The sequence below is a fragment of the Dromiciops gliroides genome, chromosome 2, assembly GCF_019393635.1.
Source record: "Dromiciops gliroides isolate mDroGli1 chromosome 2, mDroGli1.pri, whole genome shotgun sequence".
NCBI lineage: Eukaryota > Metazoa > Chordata > Mammalia > Microbiotheria > Microbiotheriidae > Dromiciops > Dromiciops gliroides.
The window spans coordinates 340,632,528-340,657,536 of NC_057862.1; the positions used below are offsets into that span (position 1 = coordinate 340,632,528).

At 41.0% G+C, this 25,009-nt stretch overlaps 1 protein-coding gene across 1 annotated transcript in view; it reads left to right on the forward strand.

The window, feature by feature from the left end:
- The window catches only part of TENM2 (teneurin transmembrane protein 2), a 1,399,253-nt gene that overhangs the window by 1,245,556 nt on the left and 128,688 nt on the right, over positions 1-25,009 (forward strand). The window contains 1 exon segment of the mRNA XM_043982744.1: positions 5,342-5,443. Coding sequence (XP_043838679.1) covers positions 5,342-5,443 — 102 coding nt within the window.

A 25,009-nucleotide genomic window follows, 5' to 3' on the forward strand; every position in this document is an offset into this window, starting at 1 on the left:
GCACTGTGGAGCTTCTTGAAGAAGCCCTGTAATTTCTAGGGTTTGATGCAGTCCCAGCACCTTGTTACCTACAAACAGGAACTTCAGAAGGACATATAACCAGGGATCCTCTCTTCCATCTGAATTCCTCCAAGATAGTGAAAAACACCTTTGGTGATCGTGAGGTCTCTGAAGGAAATCCATCATCACTTCAAAAGTAGTAGACCCAACAATCCACATAGTAAAAACAAAATGGATGAAGAATACCTACTGTTCAGACCATAGCCTTCAGTTGGCTAAGCAGCCTGTTGAATAAGCTCATCAATGCAAGATTTGGATGGAACCTGCATATAAACAATGTACTTGGTCCCATGCTTGAATATGGGGGAAAAGAGTAAACTGGGTGACATTTAGGAAATTATGTGCTTTCTTTGATCCTAAGCTATTCCCTAAGACAGACAGACGGACAGATAGAAACACATACGCATGCGCACGCGCGCGCACACACACACACACACACGCACGCACGCACACGAAATCATTTTAACACCAGTAATTTTCCTATAGGGCTATTTGGCTACAGGTCTTAGAGTGTCACACTCTTCAGAGAATCAGCTATCTCTCTGTAGGTGATTCCCATTTCTTTATTTGTGTCCAAAATTTCAATGGAGAGATGTGTGATGGGCCTGAGTAGTTTGTAGTTATTTTAAGAATGATAACTTGGATGGAACAAATGGTATAAAATACATCATCCAGAAAAGAGGATGCTCAGTAAGGGATAGCAGATGAACAGCCTGAGGACCACACGGATAGCCATGGAATGATAAAATAGTAATAGTCATAACTAATGTTTATATGGTGCCTACTATGTGTTAGGAACTCTGCCAAATGCTTTCAAATATTATCTTTTTGAGAGGGGGTGGGGCAATGGGGGTTTAGTGACTTGCCCAGGGTCACACAGCTATTAAGTGTCAAGTGTCTGAGGCCAGATTTGAACTCAGGTCCTCCTGACTCCAGGGCTGGTGCTCTATCTACTGTGCCCCTCCCCCCAGCTGCCCCAAATATTATCTTCTTTGATCTTTACAACCCTACGAGACAGGTATTTATGATTATCCTCGTTTTACTTATGAGGAAACTGAAGCAATCAAAAGTTAAGTGATTTGCCCAAGGTTACACAGCTAGTAAATGTCTGAGATTGGATTCTTACTCATGTTTTCCTGACTCCAGTGCCATCTTTCTATCTACTGTACCGCCCAGCCAATGAATTGGATAGATCCCTTAGAGAGGATTTCTGGGAGAATGTGGGCATGAATCATCAGGATGAAAAAGCATGAGTTCTTGCAATCTCTTCTGCTGGGGGTGGGGTGGAGTCTCCAAATCAACCAGTCAAACACCAAACATTTATTAAACATTTATTATGTGCCAGGCACTGTGTTTAAACACCTGAGGATACGCAGAAAAAGCAAAAACAATCTCAGCTCTCAAGGAACTTCCATTATGTGAATGAAATCAGAGATTCCAGAGATGAAAGATGAATATATACCACTTATTATTTAAAAAAAAAAAAGGTGTCAGGGCAGCTAGGTGGCGCAGTGGATAGAGCACTAGCCTTGGATTCGGGAGGATCTGAGTTCAAATCCAGCCTCAGACACTTGACACTTAACTAGCTGTGTGACCCTGGGCAAGTCACTTAACCCTCATTGCCCTGCAAAAAAAAACAAAAACAAAAACAAAACAACAAAAAAAGGTGTCAGCGAATCTTTTATTTTTAAGCAATTAATCATCCTTTTTTACCTCTTTGTAGCATTTGACAAATGACTAGCCCCTTCCTCATCGATGTGCTCTTCTCCCTGGGCTTCAGTGACACCATATCTCATGGTTCTGCTGCTGCCTTTCTCACTCCTCCTTCTGTGCCTGCTTTGCTGGGTTTTCATGCTTCTTGAGCACCCTACATGGAAGTATTCCCTGAGAACTTCCAATCTTGGCCCTCTTCCTTTTCCCCCGCCCACTAAGATGTTAGTGCCCCCAGTTGTTGTTTTAAGTACCAGACCTATGATTTTCCTGGGAAGCTCCCAACCAGGAAATAACTCCCTGAATCAGTGAAGATTGGTACCTTCTTTGCAACTTAATGATCTGTGTAATTTAAGATTCTAAATGTGGATTCTAATCTGTTCCCCCAGTTTTGGGGGGAAACTGACTAAAATCACTGATAAAACGAGTTTAGGTTTTTAAGGGTTTATTGGAAAATAGAAAGAAAAAGATTGAGAACAGAATTCCAACAGCCTGGCATTCCTATCTTTCCTCAAATTTCCTGTGAAGTCCTCTGCCGCCACCACCACCAAATCAGGAACCCAAAAGCCCAAGAGCTCTCCGTGCAGGCTCCCTATCCTCCTTCCTGTCTCCTCCCAGAAAATAGGAGGCTCCTCAAGTTGATTGGCTGGTAGCCTTGATAGACAGCACCTATGAGCAAACGTCATTTCCTGATGCCAAGGAAAAGCCACAATGCCTCTGAGGCATTTCCTCATGGTGGAGCTTTCCCACAGCAAGTCTCCAGTAGGTGGCATCATTCCAATCATTACAGATCTTAGAGTGTTGCATGGGACAGGGAAAAGTTAAGTGAGTTGCCCACGATCACATAGTCAGTACAATATGCATTTGAGATAGAAATTGAACCAAGAATTTCCTAAACAAAAAAAAATCAGATTTTTTTATCCATTTCACCATGCTGCCTCTCTGAAATTACATTGCATTATTTTGCATATATTATGCATACTTTATATGTGTACTTCTCATCTTTCCCCCAATTGAATACAGATTCCTTGAGGGGTTTTGTTGTTGTTCAATCATTTCAGTCGTGTCTAACTCTCTGTGACCCTGTTTTGGGATTTTCTTGGCAAAGTTACTGGAGTGGTTTGTCATTTCCTTCTCCAGTTCATTTTACATATGAGAAAACTGAGGCAAACAGGGTTAAGTGACTTGCCCAGGATCATTAGGCTAGTAAATGTCGGAGACCAGTTTTGAGTTAAGAAAGATAAGTCTTGGGGCAGCTAGGTGGCTCAGTGGATAGAGCATCGGTCCTGGAGTCAGGAGGACCTGAGTTCAAATTCGGCTTCGGACACTTAACACTTACTAGCTGTGTGACCCTGGGCAAGTCACTTAACCCCAACTGCCTCACCAAAAAAAAAAAAAAAGAAAGAAAGAAAGAAAGATAAGTCTTGCTGACTCCAGGCCCAGTGCTCTACCCACTGTGCCACCTCGCTTCCCCATCTAGTACATAGTAGGTAAAAAATCCTTGTCTTCTGATTTTATTCTTTTTCTGCACATCCTTCTTTGAGAAGTAGTGTTTTGATAGGAAGGGTGCTGAACTTGAAGACCTGTGTTTAAATTTTGATTTCAATATATAGTAGCCATATGACCCTGGGCAAGTCACTTACCCCTCTGAGCCTTCATTTCCTCATCTGTAAATGTTGTTTGCAATGCCTTAGAAGACTATGGTGAAGAAAACGCTTTGTTGTCCTTCAAGTATGAGTTATTTTTGTTGGTGACTTCACCTACTACCATGGCTTCAATTTTCTCCTCTCCACAAGTGATCCCCAAATGTCTAACTCTAGACCCTGCCTTTCCCAAGATTCAGTCCTATATTTCCAACTGCCTGCTGGACATCATACATTCTTTTGGATATTCCACCAGCACCTCAAACTCAACATATCAAAAACCAAACTCACTATCTTCACTCCCATTTTTCCCTTTTTCTAACTTCTCTATCTTTCTTGGCATCACCACCAACCTCCTAGTTACCCCAACTTGAAACCTTGGTGTCATCACTGACTCTTCCCCATATGTCACCACCCCCATTTCCATATTCAATGTTCTGTCAATAATACTCCTGCAATATGTCTCAAGTCTAGCCTGTCCTTTCTTTTCTATGCTGACTTTAATAATTTTGGTTCAGGCTCTACACTCTTGCCCCCTTCTTCCAAACTAATTTGGCAGCTTCCTAACTGGTGTTTCAGAATCTAACCTTTCCCTTCCCCAGTCCTTTATATAACTACCTAGGTAATCTACCTCAGACAGTGCCAAAATAAACTATTTTTCTACTTGGATAGCCACAGTGGCTCACCATTGCCTACCAAAAATGTTTTAAGTTTCTAGCCTGGGTTCCAGTCAGACTGTACTTACTTATCTCTTCTTTTTCATGTCCTCTTTTTTCCCATCTCTATGCCTTTGTCCCCACCATCCTGTATAAATGAAGTGAAACCATGAAATCCCCTCCCACTGGTATTTCCATCTAACTCAGACATTACCTTCTCTAGGAAGTAATTCCCAATCCCCACAGTTGGAAGAGATCTTTGCTTTTTCATATTTCTCATAGAACTTTGGATTATTCTTTTGTTCTACCATTATGCCCTGAATAATATGTATTTGTTGTTGTTACTGAGTAGTTTCAATCATGTTCAACTCTCTGTGAACCCATTTGGGTTTTCTTGGCAGAGATACTGGAATGGTTTGCTATTCCCTTCTCCAGCTCATTTTATAGATGAGAAAACTGAGGCAAACAGTGTTAAGTGACTTGCCTAGGGTCACACAGTTAGTAAGTGTCAGAGGCCAGATTTGAATTCAAGTTCTCTTGACTCCAGGGACTATGTGTATTCACTGTGCCACTTAGATGCCCATATGTATTTATGTAGATAATTAACTTCCCCTGTTAGAGAGTGGTCTCTTATTCTCTTGTGAAATAAGGGCTGTGTTTAGAACTCTGGGCCTGGATTCAGGAAAACCTGAATTCTAATCTGAACTTAGACATTTATTAGTTGTGTGACCCTGGGCAAGTCATTTAGCCTCTGCCTGCCTCAGTGTCTTTGTCTATAAAATAGGGATAATATTAGTACCTACTTTCCCAGATTGCTGTGAGGATAAAATAGGACAAAATAAATTAATTGCAAATTAAATGCTATTTAAATGTTAGCTATTATCTTTGTATTGCCATTCTCTTAATGGTACCTTGTACATATAAAGCACTTAAAAAATGTTTGTTTAGTTGAACTGTGTAGTCAAACAAAAAGTACCTTATTAAGTTCTAAATCTATACCAGGAACTGGACTAGGTCCTGGGATAGTATAGGCAAGTGCTCCCTAATTTAGCTCTTTTATAAGTCTGGCATTTCAAACACTGGTATTTCTTAAAGCCTTTCCTGACAGCAAACCAAAGGCTAAGAACTCACTACATTTGGGATTTGATATTGATATCTCCAACATATCGTTTTTTTTAAACAGTGTGTGATTCCACTGAGATCACACTGATGACTCAGATTTCATCAAAGTCCAAGAGGAGAAGGAAATCATTGAGTTTTTCTTTCTTTCAGATTCAGTGCAGGATTGTCCACGTAATTGTCATGGGAATGGCGAGTGTGTGTCTGGAGTGTGCCATTGCTTCCCTGGATTCCATGGAGCAGACTGTGCTAAAGGTATTTGTCATGAGGCTTAAAAACAGGATTTCAAGCTTTCTAGTGGGCTCTTTACATGCTAGAGGGGAGGTCTGAGAGGATAGAAGGTGGCATCTATAGAACCAGCCTTCCTGCAGTCAAAAAGAAGTAGGAGATAGAGGGTGTAGAGAGTCAGATGAATGCCTTTTTTTTTTTAAGTGAGGCAATTGGGGTTAAGTGACTTGCCCAGGGTCACACAGCTAGTTATGTGTTAAGTGTCTGAGGCCGGATTTGAACTCAGATCCTCCTGACTCCAGGGCCATTGCTCTATCCACTGCACCACCTAGCTGCCCCAGATGAATGCCTTTTAAAAGATAAAACTTCCTAGAAAACAAAAAAAAATTATCCAAAATTGTTATGGGCTGGTTTAGGAAATTAGTTCCTATTGCTGAAGGTCTTTCAGCAAATAACAAGATGACCACGTGTCCGAGATGTTGTAGATATAGTATCCCTGCCTAGATGTAGAGTGAGAGGCATCACAGAGCAACAGATAGAGGACCATACTTGTAGTCAAGAGGACCTTGGTTCAAATCCTGCTTACTAGCTGTGTGATTCTGAACAAATCACTTAACCTCTCTGTGTCTCAGACTCTTCCTCTGTAAAAAATTACTTCTAAGGTCCCTTCCAGCTCTAAATTTCTAATCAAGGATCCTTTGACTAAATGACCTCCTGCTCTGAAATTCTGTGACTCCTGATTTATTATGTGAATTTCAGGATCTTTCCCTTTGACTAAAAGTCTCATTTGATATATTGTAATTGGCCAGTGTACCCCCTAGAAGCAGGACCATTATCCTTGATGCCAAGGTGTATAGAAAAGAAGAGTTTACTTAAAAAAAAAAACCAAGATGGGTGGATTTCTTGTAAAAGCAGGGAGTGAATTACCATCACTCCCTTGTAATAATCATTAACTTCCATGTAATGGAAGATTAAGCATCTCTGTGTTAGTAAATTTCATTCATTCTACCTGTCCATGCTCTTAATCTAGGAAACATGATTTGCCTTAGTAGGATTACTTCTCAATTGTGTTATTAATTCACCAGTATCCCCCCCTTTACCCAAGAATAACTAGGGCCCTTGAATTCTTGGAAGAAACATAGGCCAGTAGTTAAGTGACAAGAATAGGATTAAGGTTTTTAAGAACCATTGGCTGAGTTGTTATGTGGAACTTTTGCAAATCACCCAACATCTCCATGCCAGAGGACCTGAGCTCAGCTCCTTCCTCTAGGAGTGTACTCCTATGGTCCTACTCTTCATTCATTCAGAATGCCCTCCTGGATGTTGTGAGAAAGTGTCACTAAATAACAGGAACTACTCTGTGAATACTCTAGATAGTAACAGGACAAGGTGGGGTGTTTTTTTTAAGTATTACCAACAGAGCTGAGAAAATTATCACCAAATTACAAATGCTAATGTTTCTTGGGGTGCTTTGCACTTTGCTGCCCACATTTGATACAGATAGAGATGACTGATTCATAAATAATGTGGCCTAAGTATGCTTCCTACAGGATAACAATCTAGGAAGAGCTTAAGAAATTCACAAAATTCAGAGAGACTGAAAGACAGGGAAAGAAGGCATCATTCCCTCACGTAGTACATCCCCAGTGAACCCACAGCCTGTCCAAACGAGGTGCATATATACAGAGAAAAGAGGGAGGCCAAAATGTTACAAAAGCTATGACTTGGCTGAGATCCCTACATCTCCCTGATCAGTATGGTGGTTGTCAGATGGTATGTCCATTCTGAGGGCCCTGGGCACTGGAGGCTTCAAAGCAGAGCTCTTAATATTATGGAGAGGATTCCTTTTTGTTGTCTAATTCTACTGAGATAAGAAAAATAGAAGAGGAAAAAAAAGGACAGAATTTCTCTCTTTTACAATGTCAAAAATGGTTTGGACTGTCTTTTCACCCCCAAATCTAGTCCATTCCACTACCAGAACAATCTTACTTACATATGGGTTTTATCATTATATTATGATGCTAGTGGAATGCTGATCAGGTAGCTTTTATGATCGATATGAATCGAGCCCTGGGCCCAGAGTCAGGAAGACCCGAGTTTAGATTCAGCCTCAGACATTTCCTAGCCATGCAACCCTGAGCACATTACTTCAAACATGTCTGCCTCCGTTTCCTCTTCTGTAAAATGGGGATAATAATAGCTTCTACCACCCAGAGGTGTCATGAGGATAAAGTGAAGTAATATTTGTAAAGTGCTTTGCCAATCTTAAAGTACTATGTAAGGTTAACTTGCTGCTGCTGCTGTTGCTACTACTACTACTACTACTCTCCTTTGCCTGGAATTCAAGGCCCAGTGCAATCTGAAACCACCATTCTTTTCCATTTTTTATCTTATATTTTTCCCTCTGGGCACTCTACAATTCAGTCAGACTAAGCCTGGGCCACATGAACCATCACTAGCCTCTCCAGCCACTACACCTTTGTTTATTCTGTTCACTTATGCCAGTTATATCCTTCCCCCTCCCCAGTTTACCTGACGAATTCTTGCTTGTATCAAAGACCAGGCAAATGCTGCTTCTTCCCTGATCCCTTGAAGCCCTTCCCTCTCAGATGTTGAATACACTCAGCCCTCTAATGCATTTAATGAAGTATTAACTTGTATTCTAGTTATTTATTTGTGTTTTACCCCACCCCACCCCCCAAGTTATCAAGTTCCATGAGGGCAGGGGCCATGTCTTATCTAAACTTTGTATCTTTCCCAGCGCCTAGCACTGCACACAGTAGGTGCTCTGCACACAGTAGGTGCTTAATAAATGTTTGTTGAAAGAATGACTGACTGAATAATAGCATGTAAGTTATAAATGTATCTTAGCACTGGCAAACATCTACATATTATTAATCTTTAAAACCATATCTTTCATGACTGCATGCCTAGCTCTTAGTCTTTTAAACCTAAGTACTCTGGCCACTTAAATAACATTTTATTTTAAATTGATTTTTGCACTAGCATGCATTCTGTGTTATGGATCCGTAATGTGATGTGCACTGGGATATTTAAAAGTATCTTTTTTGTGTGTGTTATGCATTCTTAGCATGCACTGTGGTGGGATGGGTATAAAATGAATGTGTTTTAGCAGTGATATATAATTGATCCTTGTGGCCCAAATGATTGAGTAGTTGTTAAAGAAGTTACTCCACATACCTAAGAGCTATTACTAAACTCTAATAATGGCCTTGTGTATTTTTATTGAATTGTTGATCCTTACAGTGAATCAAGCCTTTGGGGGATATTTAAAAGAAAAAAAAAATCCCACCCTCCTTCCGGCATGCAATGTTAAGTCTACTATAAGTAAAATTTAAATAAGTACCTCAGAATCAAATAACTATCTCTTCAGATCTATAAATAAATCAGCTCTGTGCTTATGTCTTGTTAACCTCAGAAGCCCTAAGGTCGGACAAGAAAGCAAGGTCCGACCATGTTACTCTCTTATTCAATAAAATATAGTGGTTCACTCTTACCTTTAGGAGCAAATATAAATTCCTCTGTTTGGCATTTAAAGCACTTCACAATGTGTCCCTAGACTCCCTTTACAGCTTTAGTCTGCATCAGTCCCCTTCACTCACTCTACAGTCTAATCAAACTGTCCTTCCTACTGCTTTTCCAAGCACAACATCCCATTTCCCATTTCTATGCCTTTTCATTGGCTGTCCTCTGTGCTCAGAATGCACATCCTCTTCATGTGGATGTACTTTTTAAATCCCTCATTTACTTCAAGACCAAGACTAGATCCAGTGCCACCCTTTCCATGAGAGCTTCCCAGATCTCCTCCCCACAACCCCAGCAGCTGCTAGTGCTTTCCCCCACAAAATACCTTGTATTTATTTCCTATACCTTTTGTAGCTACCTCTATATTTATTAATTGTTTCCCCCAAATAATTCATAAACCCCTCAGGGCACAGAATGTCTCACCTTAGTCCTTGTGTGCCTAGTACACAGTAGAGCTCATAAGCACTTAATAAGAAATATTTGTTGATGAATCCATCGAGTCACCGTAATATCAATGAGAATGTCCTTATGCACTTCAAAGGATGCTGCTGCTGAAGCCATGTGGATGTCCCCATCTGGGTGACGTCTGTTCAAAGAACTTTAGATAAGCAGTGTCCTCCTAGTGGTTGTAAGTTAAGAATCTTCATACTAGTCTAAGACCCCTTCCCAAAGAGCCCCATGTTCTGAAAAAGGCTCAAGGGTTCAAAACCACATCTCAAGTGTGTCTGGTCCTGAAGATACCTGAACCCCAGCAACACTTGGGAACTAAATGATGAGGTGAGTCAGGTGGCAGTTGGCAAGCTGATGTGGCTGTGTTCTAGACTGGAGTATATGGATCAGATGGGCTACTACTGATTGCATTTGTCATATGTAATGCTCTTACCTGAGATTTTCAGCCAGGAAGAACAGAGCTTTTTATTCAGAGGGAGCATAAGTCAAATGATCTGGGAGGGCATCACTACAGTTTTACATTCTTTTGCCAGGACAGCCAGTAGGATTAAAGTAAACCACACTGTTGAAACAGCACATGCACCCGAGCATCTCCTCAAGTGTTATCAGAAAGTAACCTATGAGTGGATGAGGTAATAGGGTCAGCAAGAAGGAAGGAAGAGACAGCTGGTTCCACATTTCCTGCAGCCTACAAGACATCCAATCTCTACCCTGCCCTCCATTCTGACTGGCCTTCTTTTGACAATGAAAACCCATAGGAGGCACAAGCCTCCCGGTCTCCCCAGTGACAGATTCAGACTCACCTTTATGCCTTTGTTGAGGCCTACACTCAGGATGCTTCTGCATCTGCCAGCTTTTTGCATGGCAGGCAGCAGGCAGCTTTGCTTCCCCTTGCCAGGTAGAGACTTGGCCATGTTTACCATAGAGATCCCATTTTGGCAAAGCAACTGAATGTGTGTCCAAATGACAGAAGTACATGTTTACTTTCTTGACCCCTTGCTGAGACTCCCATCTTCTCGGATACATCTGAGGCTTCATCACTGCCTCTTCTCCTGTTATAAAAATGCCTGCCTTGGATGGAGCTTGCAAAGGCATACTTGCAGTGAATGTTGAAAACTGTTGAGTGCCTAAGAATTTATTGAGAGACAACGTGGTACAATAAGAAGAGCACTGTATTTGGAGTTACAGGACCTGGGTTCAAGTCCCAGCTCTACTACTAATTACCTCTGTGACCCTGGGTGAGTGGTGGAAACTCAGTGAGCCTTAGTTTTCACATCTTTAAGGTGATGGAGTTGGACAAGATGAGTTTTGGGGTCCATTACTTTCAACTCTACATTGATGATCCTTTTATATGTTCGAGCCTCTTCTCAGCAGTGTCAGAGATAGTAAAGTGTAAGGAAAACAAATCAACATTAAGCACCTACTGTATGCAGAGCACTAGTCTAATGGTTGGGAGAAATGATATTTAGAGAAGATGTGGTGCTTATTCCTATGTCTCTTACAGTCAAATAGTGAGCTATGACACAAATGCAGGTAACTGTACTACACCAAGTAAAGCAATACAAGTCCATTAGAGAGGTGTGATGAGCTACATGGGATATCACAGCACCTGACTCAAAAAGGCTTATCAACTTAGTACAGGTCTGAAACACATGAAACAATAGGAAACAGTGAAAGATAATATATACATACAAATACAAACACATGTGTATGTGACTTATCCAGGGTCACACTGCCAAAGTGTGTCAGAAATGGAACTTAAAGGTTTTCCTGACTCTCAGGCTGAGTCTCTTGGCTATGATACCATACCACCTTTCTTAAGACTCTATGAGTTAATAGGCAGCATGGTATAGTGGACAGAGCCAACCTTGGCATCAGGGTTCAAATCCAGCCTCTGAAAATTACAGCTATTTGACCCTAGGCTTCTCATACCTTTTTGATGCATTTGACCTCTCAGGGAAAAAAAAAAATGCTTTTTCATTTGTTACTCAAGGCAATCCCCTAAGGCTATAAGTTGCAGTCTAGTTCTCCATATGCTTTTTTTCCCTCTTTCCATTTATTTTATTTTTTCCAGTTTTATGTAAAGGTAGTTTTCAACATTCATTTTCATAAGATTTAGAGTTCCAAATTTTTTTCCCTTTCCTCCTTCCTCCACAAGACAGCAACCAATCTGACATAGGTTATATATGTTCAATCTACAAGTGTTCTTTTTTTAAGTCTGTTTTCAATCAATATCAGTTCTTTCTCTGGGAGTAAATAGCATGCTTCATCATTAGTCCCTTGGAATTATCTTGGATCATTGCATTGCTGAGAGTAGTCAAGTCATTCACAATTGCTCATAGAACAATAATGCTGTCACTGTGCACAGTGTCCTCCCAGTTCTGCTCACTTCACTATACATCAGTTCATATGAGTCTCTCCAGGTTTCTCTGAAATCATCCTCCCTGTCACTTCTCACAGCACAATAACACTGTATTACAATCATATACTACAGCTTCTTCAGTCATTCCCCAAAGGAATGATGGACATTCCTTTGATTTCCAATTCTTAGTCACCACAAAGAGTTGCTATAAATATTTTTCATACAATTTTCCCCCTTTTCTCTTTTTCACTATTACTATTATTAACTGTTTCCTTCCATCCTATTCCCTTCCCCATGATATTTATTTGTTCTATTATCTATCTTCTTTCACCTTATTCCTCTTCAAAAGGGGTGTGCTTCTGTCTGTCCCCTCCTCCAATCTGTCCTCCCTTCTTTTGCCCCTCTCTCTATCCCCTTCCCCTCCTATTTTCCTGCTGGGTTAGACATATTACTCCACCCAATTGAGTGTGTATGTTATTCGCTCCTTGAGCCAATTCTGATGAGTGTTAGGCTTATTTACTACCCAGTTTAAATAGATTACTCCACCCAACTGGGGTTGTGTGTTAATCCCTCCTTAGGACAACTCTGATGAGATTAAGGTCTTTAGCCTATTCTGATGAGTGTAAAGTTCATTTACTGCCCTGCTCCTCCCCCATCTCTTCCCCTACTCCATAAATCCTTTCCTGTTTCTTTCCTGTGGGATTTCACCCCGATGCTACCTCTCCCCTTTTCCCTCCCCCAGTGCATTCCTCTCACCCCTCAATTTTACCCTAAAGATGTCATAATGGGGTAGCTAGGTGACACAGTGGACAAAGCATCCACCCTGGACCCAGAAGGACCCCAGCCCTAATCCAGCCTCAGACACAAGACACCCACCCACTTCACAACCCCAGGCATGTCACCAACTCCAACTTTTTATGGTTCTCTAGGGCCTTGTATTTGAAAGTTAAATTTTCCATTTATTTCAGGGCTTTTCATCATGAATACCTGGAAATCCTCATTTTCATTTTTTCCCCTAAAAGATTATACTCAGTTTTACTGGATATGTGATTCTTGGTTGTAATCTGAATTCCTTTGCCCTCTGGAATATCATATCCCATGCCCTCTGGTCCTTTAATGTAGAATCTGCTAGATCTTGTGCTATCCTGACTGGAGCTCCACAGTACTTGAATTCTTTCTTTTTGGCAGCTTGCAATATTTTCTCCTTGACCTGGGAGCTCTGGAATTTGGCTATAATATTCCTGGGAGTTTTCCTTTTGGGATCTCTTTCAGGAGATGATTGGTGGATTCTTTCAATTTCTATTTTACCTTCTGCTTCTAGAATATCAGGGCAATTTTCCCTGACAATTTCTTGGAAGATGATGTCTAAGCTCTTTCCTTCATCATGGTTTTCAGGTAGACCAATAATTTTCAAATTATCTCTCCTGGATCTATTTTCCAGGTCAGTAGTTTTTCCAAGAAGATATTTCACATTGCCCTCTATATTTTTATTCATTTGGATTTGCTTTATTGTGTCTTGGCTTCTCATAAAGTCACTAGCTTCCATTTGTTCAGTCCTAATTCTTAGGCAATTATTTTCATCAAAGAGCCTTTGTATCTCCTTTTCCAATTGGCTTTTCAAGCTGTTGACTTTTTTCTCATGTCTTTCCTGCATCATCCTCATTTATCTTTCCATTTTTTTCCTCTACCTCTATAACTTTATCTTCAAAGTCCTTTTTGAGCACCTCTATCACATGAGACCAATTCTTATTTTTCTTGGAAGCTTTAGATATAAGGGCCCTAATGTTGCCATCCTCCTCTGAGGGTACACCTTGATCTTCCTTGTCACTAAAGAAACTTTCTATGGTCCTCACCTTTCTCTGTCTGCTCATCTTGCCTTTCTTTTACTTGTCTTTCAGCTCCTTAAAGTAGGGCACTGTTTCTATGCTGCACTGTCCCAAGCTTCAGGGGGTCCCAGGTGGTATAATTTAAGGAAAGACAGGTTCTTCACTTGCCTGGCCTGTTCCCTGGTCCATAGATGACCCCAAATCAACTTGCTAATCAACCAGCTTTGTGTGCTGTAGTTGTCAGCTCTGATGAGCCTGTGCCCTTCCCCCACCTGGGCCACTGCTACTCAAGCCTACCTCCTGGTTCCCAGCAGGACTGAAAAACACAAGTTCTGCCTCAGCACCAGCAGAGACCTTTGTAATCTCCCCCCTGCCAAGGGCTCAGCCCTCTCACCAGATTGTGAGCTTAGTTGCAAATGACACTGGCGCTGCAGCTGATTCAGAGGCTCTGGGGGTCTCTTTCTCTGGCGATGCCTTCCTGGGACTGGATCTGTGTCAATGCAACTGTGGGGGTTGGGCTCCACTCCTCTATTGGAACAGCAGCTCCCTCCTTCAGACCTTCCAAGCCATCCTTGGTTGGAAAATGATCTCAACACATTCTTCTGTGGATTTGCTGCTCCAGGAATTGTCCTATGTCATTATTTGGAGGTTTCTTGGAGCGATTGTGTCATGAGTTCGAGAGCTCACTGCCTTTGGACACTATCTTTTAAAAAAAGAGCTGGGGCATTCAAAAGGATGCTCATACAGATTGGGGTCTCCAGCAGACACTCCATATTCTTCCATATGCTTTTGTGTGAAGTATTTTCAAACTGGAGTTCCCTACATCAGGACTTCTTAAATTTTTTCACCCAAGAAATTTTACATTACCCCAGGTATAGAGGTATATAAAAGAGGTATATATAACCTTTTACTGTTGTCAAATTTTTCAAGACCCCCCCCCACATTCAGTTATGTGACCCCATATGAGGTCGAGACCTACAGTTTAAAACCTACACCAGTAAAATCATAGGTTAGGACTTTCCTTCCCTCTTCCCCACCCCTCCCCCCAGAAAAGGAAATTACAAATGTTGTAGTCACTCAGAGAGAAGAAGGATAATAAGGTGGTAAAGATGTTTGGGAAAAGCTATGGACTATCTTCTGCAGAGAGCTGGACACCAGGTATGAGAAAAAGAACAAAAACTAAAAGAAAATACACAAATAATTAAGGACAGTTGTATATGCATTTTATGTAGAAATGTTGAATTGGCTATTTGGTACAATTTGCAATCTGTTCAGATTCATACCTCAAGTAAAGATGGTATTTTTTTTCTTCCACGATTGGCATCATATTCTATCGGATGCTTCTCCTGTCCAGCCATAATTGCACTCATTATTCAAATTGCTGTTTATTGTAAGTTTGTCTGTCGCTCTTGTGTAGCTTTTTTCATTACTTTACATTCCTTCTCTGTTTTTGGCATCCTGACAAAGTATGTCACCCTTTTCACAAGCCTAAGCACAAGGGGCAAGATTTTTTCTTTATCCTTTTTTATTTTTTCATTTTAAATCCATTTGTCTATTTAATAGACTTCTTCAAACATTTGAAATACACACCCGTTTGCATTTTAAAATGGAAGAGCTGCATCCTCCCGGGGTTTCTGATTGTCCGTTTTAATACTGGCTGTTCTACTTGCTTATTTTTTGTCATGTTTGTGCCCCTACCCTGCACTACAAACTTAACAAACCCGATCCTACATCGTTGGGTAATAAGTAGTTAGTAAGTATTGGAAATGACAACTCCTGCTGCTCTACAGCTGTCACTGGAGAACCACAAGTGTCATTGCTACAGAAGGTAAAACAACGTCTTGAGAAGTTTGTTTCAGCTTCTTAAGCAAGCTTGTCTCAAAACAGGGAAAACCAGCAGGAATCTTCCTCTTTACACATCGTCAAAGTCCTACCATTACATGGCACATTTATTATTCGTCATCCCTAGTGGGGTGCATACTTTCATTGAAATCAAAGCTGACGGTTGGGAGAGGGACTCCCACATATTACAGACAGCAAAGAGAAGTTTCAGGCTTCTGAATGAGCAACCTCCTTCCTGTCCTCAGCCTTTTGAAGTCTTTCCTCTGGTTAAATCATGGGTCCCTAGCCAAAAGTTCCATGAAGGGATCTCAAGGGAGGGGCTGTGTACTTGAATAGGCCAAAAAAAAAAAAAATTACAGCATTATCTTCACTAACCTTCAGCTTCCTTTGTCATCTGTTATGATTCTCATCTTATATGCATTTGAAAAACATTCTTCTGAGAAGGGTTCTACCACACTGCCAAAGGACTCCATGACACATAGCAAAAAAGATCAAGAATCCCTGCTTTAAATAATGCAATAAAGATGGTACCCTCTATCTCCTTATACTGTGGCAACCTCTTTGCCCTTCACTGCTAAGCCTTCAACAACACTGGAACCAAGGCCTGTAGTAGAAATCTGAGCTCCATTTCTGTCTCACTGAAACTCCTACCTTAATTTTTGTGTATATACAATGTGATGTGTATATAACTCCATATTTCAACATGACATCTGAATTTAGCCTCCCCCCCCCCCCCCACACACACACACATTGCTGCTCTGAGTACAATTCAGAGAGATTCCTTTGCCATGAAGGTCTTGGATGGCACAATCACAGCAGGTGCACATAGCACTTATTGCCCTGCTTGTCCCTGATGAGAATTACAAAAGGAAGCAGAGCTTAAGGGTGGCACTTCCAACCTCCATTCATTTTGGCTCCCAAATTAATCCTTCCATGGGAAACATTCTGAGATCTTTTGCTACTAAAAGGAACATAAGAACTCAGAATTTCTTCACTCTCTAGTTACGGTCTCAGAATAATAAAGATGTTCATCTGCTGAAATTGCTCTAAATAAGCAGGTTCCTGTATTTTTTGGTCACAAGTCAGCTTCACCCTTTTTCTTGTACCATTAAAATGAAGGTTTCCATCCATTTTCATAGTTTCATGTGATGAAGTCATGAGCAAGTAACTGTTTGCAGTTCTACATCCTGTTCTTGGTGACAAACTTTATTCCTGGAAAAAATAAAATATGATAATTAATGCCTGATGTTTCCACATTACATGCTAGGCTGTAATCTAATCTATTGAATTCAACAAGTATTTTTTATCAGCACCTGTTATGAACTTACACTGTAGTATATATACTCTGTAAGGAATATAAAAGAAGCAAAGATATGGTCCCAAGTCCTCAAGGAGTTTATAGTTCTGCTGGGAAGATAAAATTGCTCTACATGAAACATAAATAATAAACAGAAAATAACAGTTTTATATATTCATATATAATAATACTGTATATAGTACCAAATCACGTATATACATGCACATATATGTACACATATATGTATATATGTATGCATATACCTATTCACACACACATGATTTGGTGTTAAAATAAGTGATATGGGGCAAGAACTGTCTGAATTAAGATTTTTGTCTCTCTCTCCCAAAACCTGGCACAGCGTTCTACCTATAATAGGAACTTAATCACTGTCTGTTAAATTTAATTTAATTTGGAGAATTAAAAAATGCAGGGTTTCCAAAAGAAAGGACTTGCTACTTGACTCCCAGCCATATGAAGAAGCCTTTGCTGGGAGGATCTCATGACTCTGCTTTTTGAAGGGATGGTGAAAGAAAGGAATAAGCATTTATATAGTACTGATTATGTACCAGGAACTGTGCTAGGTGCTTTTAAAAAATAAATAAATAAATAAATTCTATCTCATGTCATCCTCACAACAACCCTGGGAGGTAGGTGTTTTTATATCCTCATTTTTACAGTTGAGGAAACAGAGGCTAAGTGACTTGCTCAAGGCCGTATAGCTAATAAGTGTCTGTCCTAGATTTGAACTCACATCTTCCTGATTCCAGGCCCAGCTCTTCTACCCACTGAGCTACCACTGCCTCTTTGATATGAAATACTAGCAAGATGGACACCACTCAGATGAGCAGCTAGACACTTCAGTAGCAACATAAGCATTTGCGACTGAGGCTGCCTGGCCACTCTAATACAAGATCAGTCATTTTATCTACTCTTCATCATTTGGAGTTTCCACACTGCCAAAATGCCTTCAGAGCCTTCTCTGCTCGGCTCTGCTCTTTGGGACAGATGATCATGCATAGCACTTCCTTCCATTTGATCTAGATAAGAGCCTGTCACATCCTTCCCTCCTTAACAGTGGGGTGGGTTTTGTGTGGTGTGGGCTCCTACCTCACCACTCCAGGAATGCCTCTTGATGACAGACTCCTTCTGGAAGTTTGAAGCATCCTAGGCTCACTTGGCAGGGAAGCAGGTTTTATGTTTAACAGCTGGCCTCTCTGCTCTCCAAAGGAAAAGGCTGAAATCCCATCTGTTCCTCCCTCCCCTTCCTCCCCCCACCCAGTGACCATGTGGACTGGAACATTCATGGAAACAGCCACATTTTTTCTCTGAACCTTCCCTCTTTCTGTCCTATCCCTCTCCCAGCCCACTTGCCTCTTTTTTGGAACTACCCCCCTACTCCCTGCTAATTAAGATGAAGTTGTCACCAACCAAAAGACCTTGGGCGTCTGCCTACAGCATCATTTCATCTCCCTATTTCAACTTGACATCTGAATTTAGCCCACCCCCACCCCTCAACACACACATTGCTGGCCTCGGTACAACTCAGAGAGACTCCTCTGCTTCACATAAAGAGCTTGGATGGCACATTCACAGCAGGCGCACGTAGTACTGCCCCTCACGTCTCTGATGAGAATTACAAAAGGAAGCAGAGCTCAAGGGTAGCACTTCCAACCTCCATTCATTCTGTCTCCTAGAATCCCCCTGCAGAGGTGCAGAAAGCCCTGCCTCCCCGGTTTCAGAGGCATAGTACATATTAACTTAATTTATTGCTTGGTGATGAAGTGATAGTCCATGCCCTGAGCCCTGAAAACTTGGCAACCAAAGATGCTTTTATGGTGTATTACAAAATATAAATAACTTTTTAAGGGCTTAAAGGAGCCAGCTCCCAAGATTAAATTGATACTGAAGCTAAAACCCTTGTTTTAAACCCACCAGCGGAGTTGCACAGCAGTCTTGGAAGGCAGACTGCCCAACCCTAGAGAAACTTGATATGTTATAAATTTGATCTGTACAGCTTTTGTGAAGTGCTGTGCTTAGCAAAACCTCTCTTTATTGGGAAATAAACCAATCTTTTGAGAGCAGGTAAGTCAGGGGCAGTGGGCAGGGGGTGCTCTACAGGGCAGGCTCTCTTAACAAAGTCACCAGAGGTAGGAGCTGTAAGATAATGGGGCAACAGATGGCTCCAAGCAGGAAGGTGAACAGAAGCCCATGCTGATACTTTGGGTCACATAACCAATAATAATGAAAAATCCACAGCCTTCTCAGTTTGGGCTTGAGCTAAGAAAAAGCTTGCTGAGTACTTGAAAGAATTTAAATATTCATTATGTAATTAATGCTGCTCAGTCATTTAAAAAAACACAACTTACACTTTTTTTTTTGAAGAACAGCTTAAGTACTTATCGATTGAGAACTTTTATAACTCTCAAAATGGAAGCATCCCCATATCTCTACAGGTATTTTAAATGAATTGAATTAATCATAGGCTTAAAAGTCTCTAGCGATCTTCGTTAACTTCCCTGGGTTTAATTAAAACATCTGTGCACTTTTAATTTATCGATTCATCCAACTCATATGTCATGTTTTTAACACACCCCAGCATGCTCTGCATCATTTTTAACCCGATTTCCACTTAACTAAAGCAATTAAATTCACCCCGGATTAATTAAAGCATCCATACTTTAGTGCTTAAGTCAGCGTGTGCTGCTTTCCCCACATGGTTTCTGAATGTCAGAGATTTGACACACCTGATGAGTTTTTTGTCCTTCTGGAAATTCTTCCCTGAATCACTTTCTTGCTTATTAATGTGCTATTTGACAGAATCAGAATGAGGAATTTGGTGGATCTGCCCTTTGGCCCTCTGAGGCAGTGGCTCTGACCCTGGCTGTCAGGTAGAGTCCCCTTGTTTCCTCCTCTGGACGAGGCCAGTCTGGCTGTTGCTCCATAGAGACCGGATACACTATCAGGGAAGGAAGTTATAGTCTTTGCTTCAGGTAGAGCTCCGTTATCCTTAATCAGAATCACCATGGCTCGTTGTAACACTTCCTTCCTACAAAGTCAGCAATCAGTACTTTGCCCATTTACTGGATGTGAAAACTGAGGCGCTAGGAAGCCAACTGGCTTGCTTCGAGCAATAGCGAGTAAAGGATAGAGCCAGTACTAACAGCATCTTGACAAAACGTTACACAGCAATTCTTTGATATGTTCATTGTCTTTTTTCCCCCTGTCATAAGCCAAAAATGAGGAATCTGTTCCTTTTATTTGTATTTACATGTCCCATCCCCCTTAGCGATTTAAGGAAACCAAACTGTCCCCTGCCGCCTTCACACTGCCTTTGGAACACTGGATTTAAGCAGTCTGGAAGAGTCTGTTTTCCAAAGGGAAACTAAAACAGATGCTAACACTTGCGTTTGAAAACATCTTTATTTGTGATTTCTATCTATACATGAATACATCCATGCAGGAACTACAGAATGCTGGGCTTTTTAACATTTTTTTTTTTTTTTTGCTAACCAACTTTAGAAACCTTAGACCCTTTTTTAAGAAGCCCCATCTGCTGCATGCTACATGTGGAGAGCTCATTTTAGTTAAGACTGGGAATACAGGTGGTTTCTTCCCTTACTTCCCATGGTGCAAATAAAACCGATAATTCATCTCATCACTTAAAATCCCCTATTAGTCAGAAAGGAGGTTTTTTTTTTTTGGGGGGGGAACCTCTATCCTGATCCTTAGGATAAGCATTAGGCTAATTAGGTAAGTCTAAATCGTGTCATTTTGGGGGGCATCAGCCCGTTAACTTGTCAGGTGTTACAACACTGATTTGCTTTTCTCCTGCATAACTCCAAGAACTACCATCTACAAGGTTTAGTAAAATACAAATGATAACTTTGTACCAATGTCTTAATAAGTTTTTAATAGAAACCCACATGCAAAGCATTTTCTAAATGATAGAAAAAAGAGCAAGAACAAGAAATATTTTTGTATTTGTTGCAGAAAAACTCTGTAGTCTCTGTTTTAGGCACAGATTTGCCAGAAACAAATGTGTTCATCAAACTATTCTAAGCATCCTTTCTTAGGGAAAGACAAAATCCAAAGAGAGAAATATTCATCCTACCTTTGAAAATCTCTCTGACCCACATCAAAAGAAAAATGGAAATTCCACATTAAGGTAAAACATAGATACAAAGTTCAGAAAAACAGTTTTGATTTATCAAACAGAGCCACTTAACTTTCCACACTCTGGAGAATCTTTTCCTAAAATAATTCAATCCCTTTTTAACCCCTCCCCCTAAGGATTTTCCTTTTTCCCTGGTTGAAGGTGAACTCAAGTGCTACTTCTCTTAATTGAATTAATCAAAGTGCTCTCAGTTTTGATTAATCAGTTTTCAGGTGAGGCTGATGAGGCTTCTCCCTTTAGAAAGTGGTTAGGCCTTTCACAAGAATGATGCTAGAGAACTTTAAGCTAGGACACTGTCTCCTCACGTTGATTAAGTACAGATAACTTTTCTATATAGATGAGGCCAAGGACTTTAGGCCAAAACTCTGAGACAGTAATTATTTCTCAATATTTCTAAAGTGGAGGAGGATTAATGTGCTTCCATACATGTAACTCATGTAGGTCTGGGCCTCTCTATGCCTTGTTATCTGCCTTTCACTGGGCAGAACATAGGAAAGAGAAAGGGACCAACATGTTGATGAACATCTGTTGGTGATGTTTTTGTCTTTGGAATGTAATAAATTTTACCTTTTTAACCCCATAGAATGGTGTGTCCAAGTTGAGCTTGAAGCACCTGCATGAGAAACAAGTCACTGGCTGCGATTCAGTATCTGATGAAAAATCTCAGATATTTGATACCCAGTGTTATTTTCCATAAAATATTTAATACAAAAAATAAGGAATAGCAACATTTTAATAATTATAAAAAGATTATATAATAAAGGTTTTAACTGTCTTAATCATCTAGCTTACATATAAGCATTTCCCCAGCAGGACTAACATAACCTCAGCTGCTGAAATGCTCTGGTTTGAGTTATGTCAGAGACTGAATCAATTATCCCCTCGAGAAGATGTTCTCAGGCGTAGGGCAGCCCTGGGAGCATTGGTGAGGAGTTCACTTGGCATTTATCTGCCCTCAGTTTGCCCTGGTAGCAAATGGATTACTAGAGAGCGTCACTCTTCTAATTAGCCTAGCCTTGTGATTTTTTAAGTAACACCAACAGAGCCCAGACAGTATCCTGTTAGCCAAAAAGCATAAAGAAGTTTTGCATTTTTGACCATACTCATGTTGAGTTTGTAGTTGCTTCTTAAGAGACTTATGCAGAATATATATTTTCAGCATTTGACATTTAGCGGGAGTTTGGTGGTGTGACTCTGAGTTGTGCTGGATAAGCAAGGTTATCACTCTGTCTTAATTGCCCTCACCACTGTAGGGGCAGCGCTACTCCTTCCTTTTCAGGCTCTCTCTTGGCTCCTCTCCTTGAGGGTGACATTTTTTCTAGCTTCTTCCTCTGCTCTATCCCCCTGGAAAAGTGATTTTCCTTTCAAAACCAGATGACAATCAATAAACACCTAAGTGCCCGCTATGTGCCAGGTATTGTGTTAAGCATTGGGGGCACCAAAGAAAAAGAGATAGTCCCTGCCCTCAAGGTGCTTCCAATCTAATAGGGGAAGATAACATACTGCAGGAAGCTGAAAAGGGGAAAGGTACTCAGGGGGAAATGGCATGATGCAAAAGTGGTAGGAAATGAAAAGATAGCTAGCCTAGGCCTTCTTCTTAAATGGCAGCTCTGGGCTCCTGGGCCAGAGGGTACTGATGAGGTGTGAGTTTGAAGGTTGGAGTAATCTTAAAGGATAATGAAGTTCCTGGGGCATGATAGTCAAATCCAGAGTTCTATCCCATGAAAACAATTGAAAGAGGGAATAAATGGCCAATGCCCCACCTCTCCTTATAGTGCCAATTTATCACAGTCTCCCCCATCCAAAGCCTGCTGAATTGTTTGCCCAGAAATATCCAAATCCAATTTTCTCTCTTTACCCTGAGAAGTTACAAAAATAAAAATTGATCATTTTCTTTTGTTTGCTCCAAGCCCCCAAGGCAGGAAGTATTTTGGTAAAATATGTCACTGTTTTAACTGTTGTAAAATCTGTTTCTTTCTCCTTTTGAGTGTTCCTGGACCTCCCCTATTATCTCTTTCTTCTGTGTCATACTGAGGCAAGGACACACATGGGCTAGTACTAAAATGGGAGGTTTTTGCCCTGGGCCCTCTATTCTATGTTGCTTGGTGATCTCATCAGCTGCCAGGTGTTCAGTTTTCATTTCCTTGCATATTATTCTCAGAGCGATATATATATCCATCTCTAATTTCTCTCCTTAGTTCCAGTCCCACATTATCAACCGCCTCTTGGACATCTCATATTGAATGTCTGGTAAGCATCTGAAACTCAACAGATCCAAAACGGAACTTATCTTCTCAACTTTCCTGTTATTGTCGAGGGTACACCATCCTCCAAGTCACTCGGGCTTAGAACTTTGGTGTCATTCTGTACCCCTCAATTACATTTACCCCATGTATCCAATCTTGTCATTTCTACCTTAACATTTCTCATATGCTTCCCCTTTTTCTCCACTTGAACAGCCACCACTCATATACAAGTTCTTATCACCTCTTGTCTGAACTGTTTGTAGTAGCCTTCAAACTGGTCTCATCGGGGCAGCTAGGTGGTGCAGTGGATAGAGCACCGGCCCTGGAGTCAGGAGTACCTGAGTTCAAATCCGGCCTCAGACACTTAACACTTACTAGCTGTGTGACCCTGGGCAAGTCACTTAACCCCAATTGTCTCACTAAAAAACAAACAAACAAACTGGTCTCATCGCCTCAGGTTTCTTTAGTCCAGTCTGTCCTCCAGGTGACAAAGTGAGACTGAATATTAAGGCCTTACCCTCCTCTTTATCATTAAACTCCAGGGGCTCCCTATTAACCCCATTTCACCAAATGTTAATTCTTGTTTGGCATTTAAAACCCCTTCCTCTCTTCTTAGGATCGTTTTATACTTTGCTTCCCTCCATGAACTTTACAATTCAGCTACACTGGATGGCTGTTCCTCACAGACAGTATTCCATTTCCTCATTGTGCATTTGCACTGGTTGTTTCTCATGTCTAGAATGATCTTCCTCCTCATTTCTGGCTTCCCTGACTTCCTTCAAGACTCAGCTCAAACCTTACCTTTTTTTTTTTTTTTTTTTTTTTTTTTTTAGTGAGGCAGTTGGAGTTGAGTGACTTGCCCAGGGTCACACAGCGAGTAAGTGTTAAGTATCTGAGGCCGGATTTGAACTCAGGTCCTCCTGACTCCAGGGCCGGTGCTCTATCCACTGCACCACCTAGCTGCCCCAAACCTCACCTTCTACAAGAAGTAGTTCCTGGTCCCCTCCGCCCCTCAGCTCCCTGTTAGTCCCTTCCCTTCAAACCACCTTCCTTTTTATTCCTGTTTTATATGTACATAATTATTTGCATATTGTTTCCCCTATTAGAATGTGAGTCTCTTAAGGGCAAGGATTATATCTTTCCTTAGCACTTAATACATTGCCTAGTACTTAATAAATAGTGAATAAATGCTGGTTCATTGACTGGCTGGCTTAAAAGACAAAAAGAACTGGAAAATAGAATCTTAAGAAATAGAGATTCAGGAAATAGGTGCATGCCTCTCCCAGGAAGGGACAACAAAGGGGAAATGGAGAAGAGATGAGTGAAGCTTGCATGTGAACAGCCCCTACAAACCCAGCATCTGTTCTGTCCCCCTTGTGCATGGTTTGATTGCTTAGATCTTGTCCAGGTAGTCCAGTGCTGAGCACCTCATGGCTGACATGCTTCCATGTTTCTCTGGAGTGCCCCCCTTTTTGTTCCCAGCATAGCTGCCATTTATGGCAATGACCTCTCCACTGGGTACCTGTTTTCCTGCTTTCATGCTGGTATACTCATTCCCCAGCATATACTCTCCTCTTTTGTGGCTTCCTTCCTCCTTTAGTAAGTGAAGGGACCAACTTGTCAATCAAAAGTCTGGCCCCAATCAGTGCAGAGTCAGAACATTTGCAGGTCAAGGAGGCCATGCTGCAAAGATTTCTATCTTGACCAGCAGGCATCCTTTTCCATCACCCCATATGTCGTTGACAGCCCAAAGGGACAAAGCAGATGAAATGTCTGACCTAATTTCATTTTTCCTAGGATAATTTAGATAAACTGCATTATTAATTTAACTTTAAGTTCAATGTCTG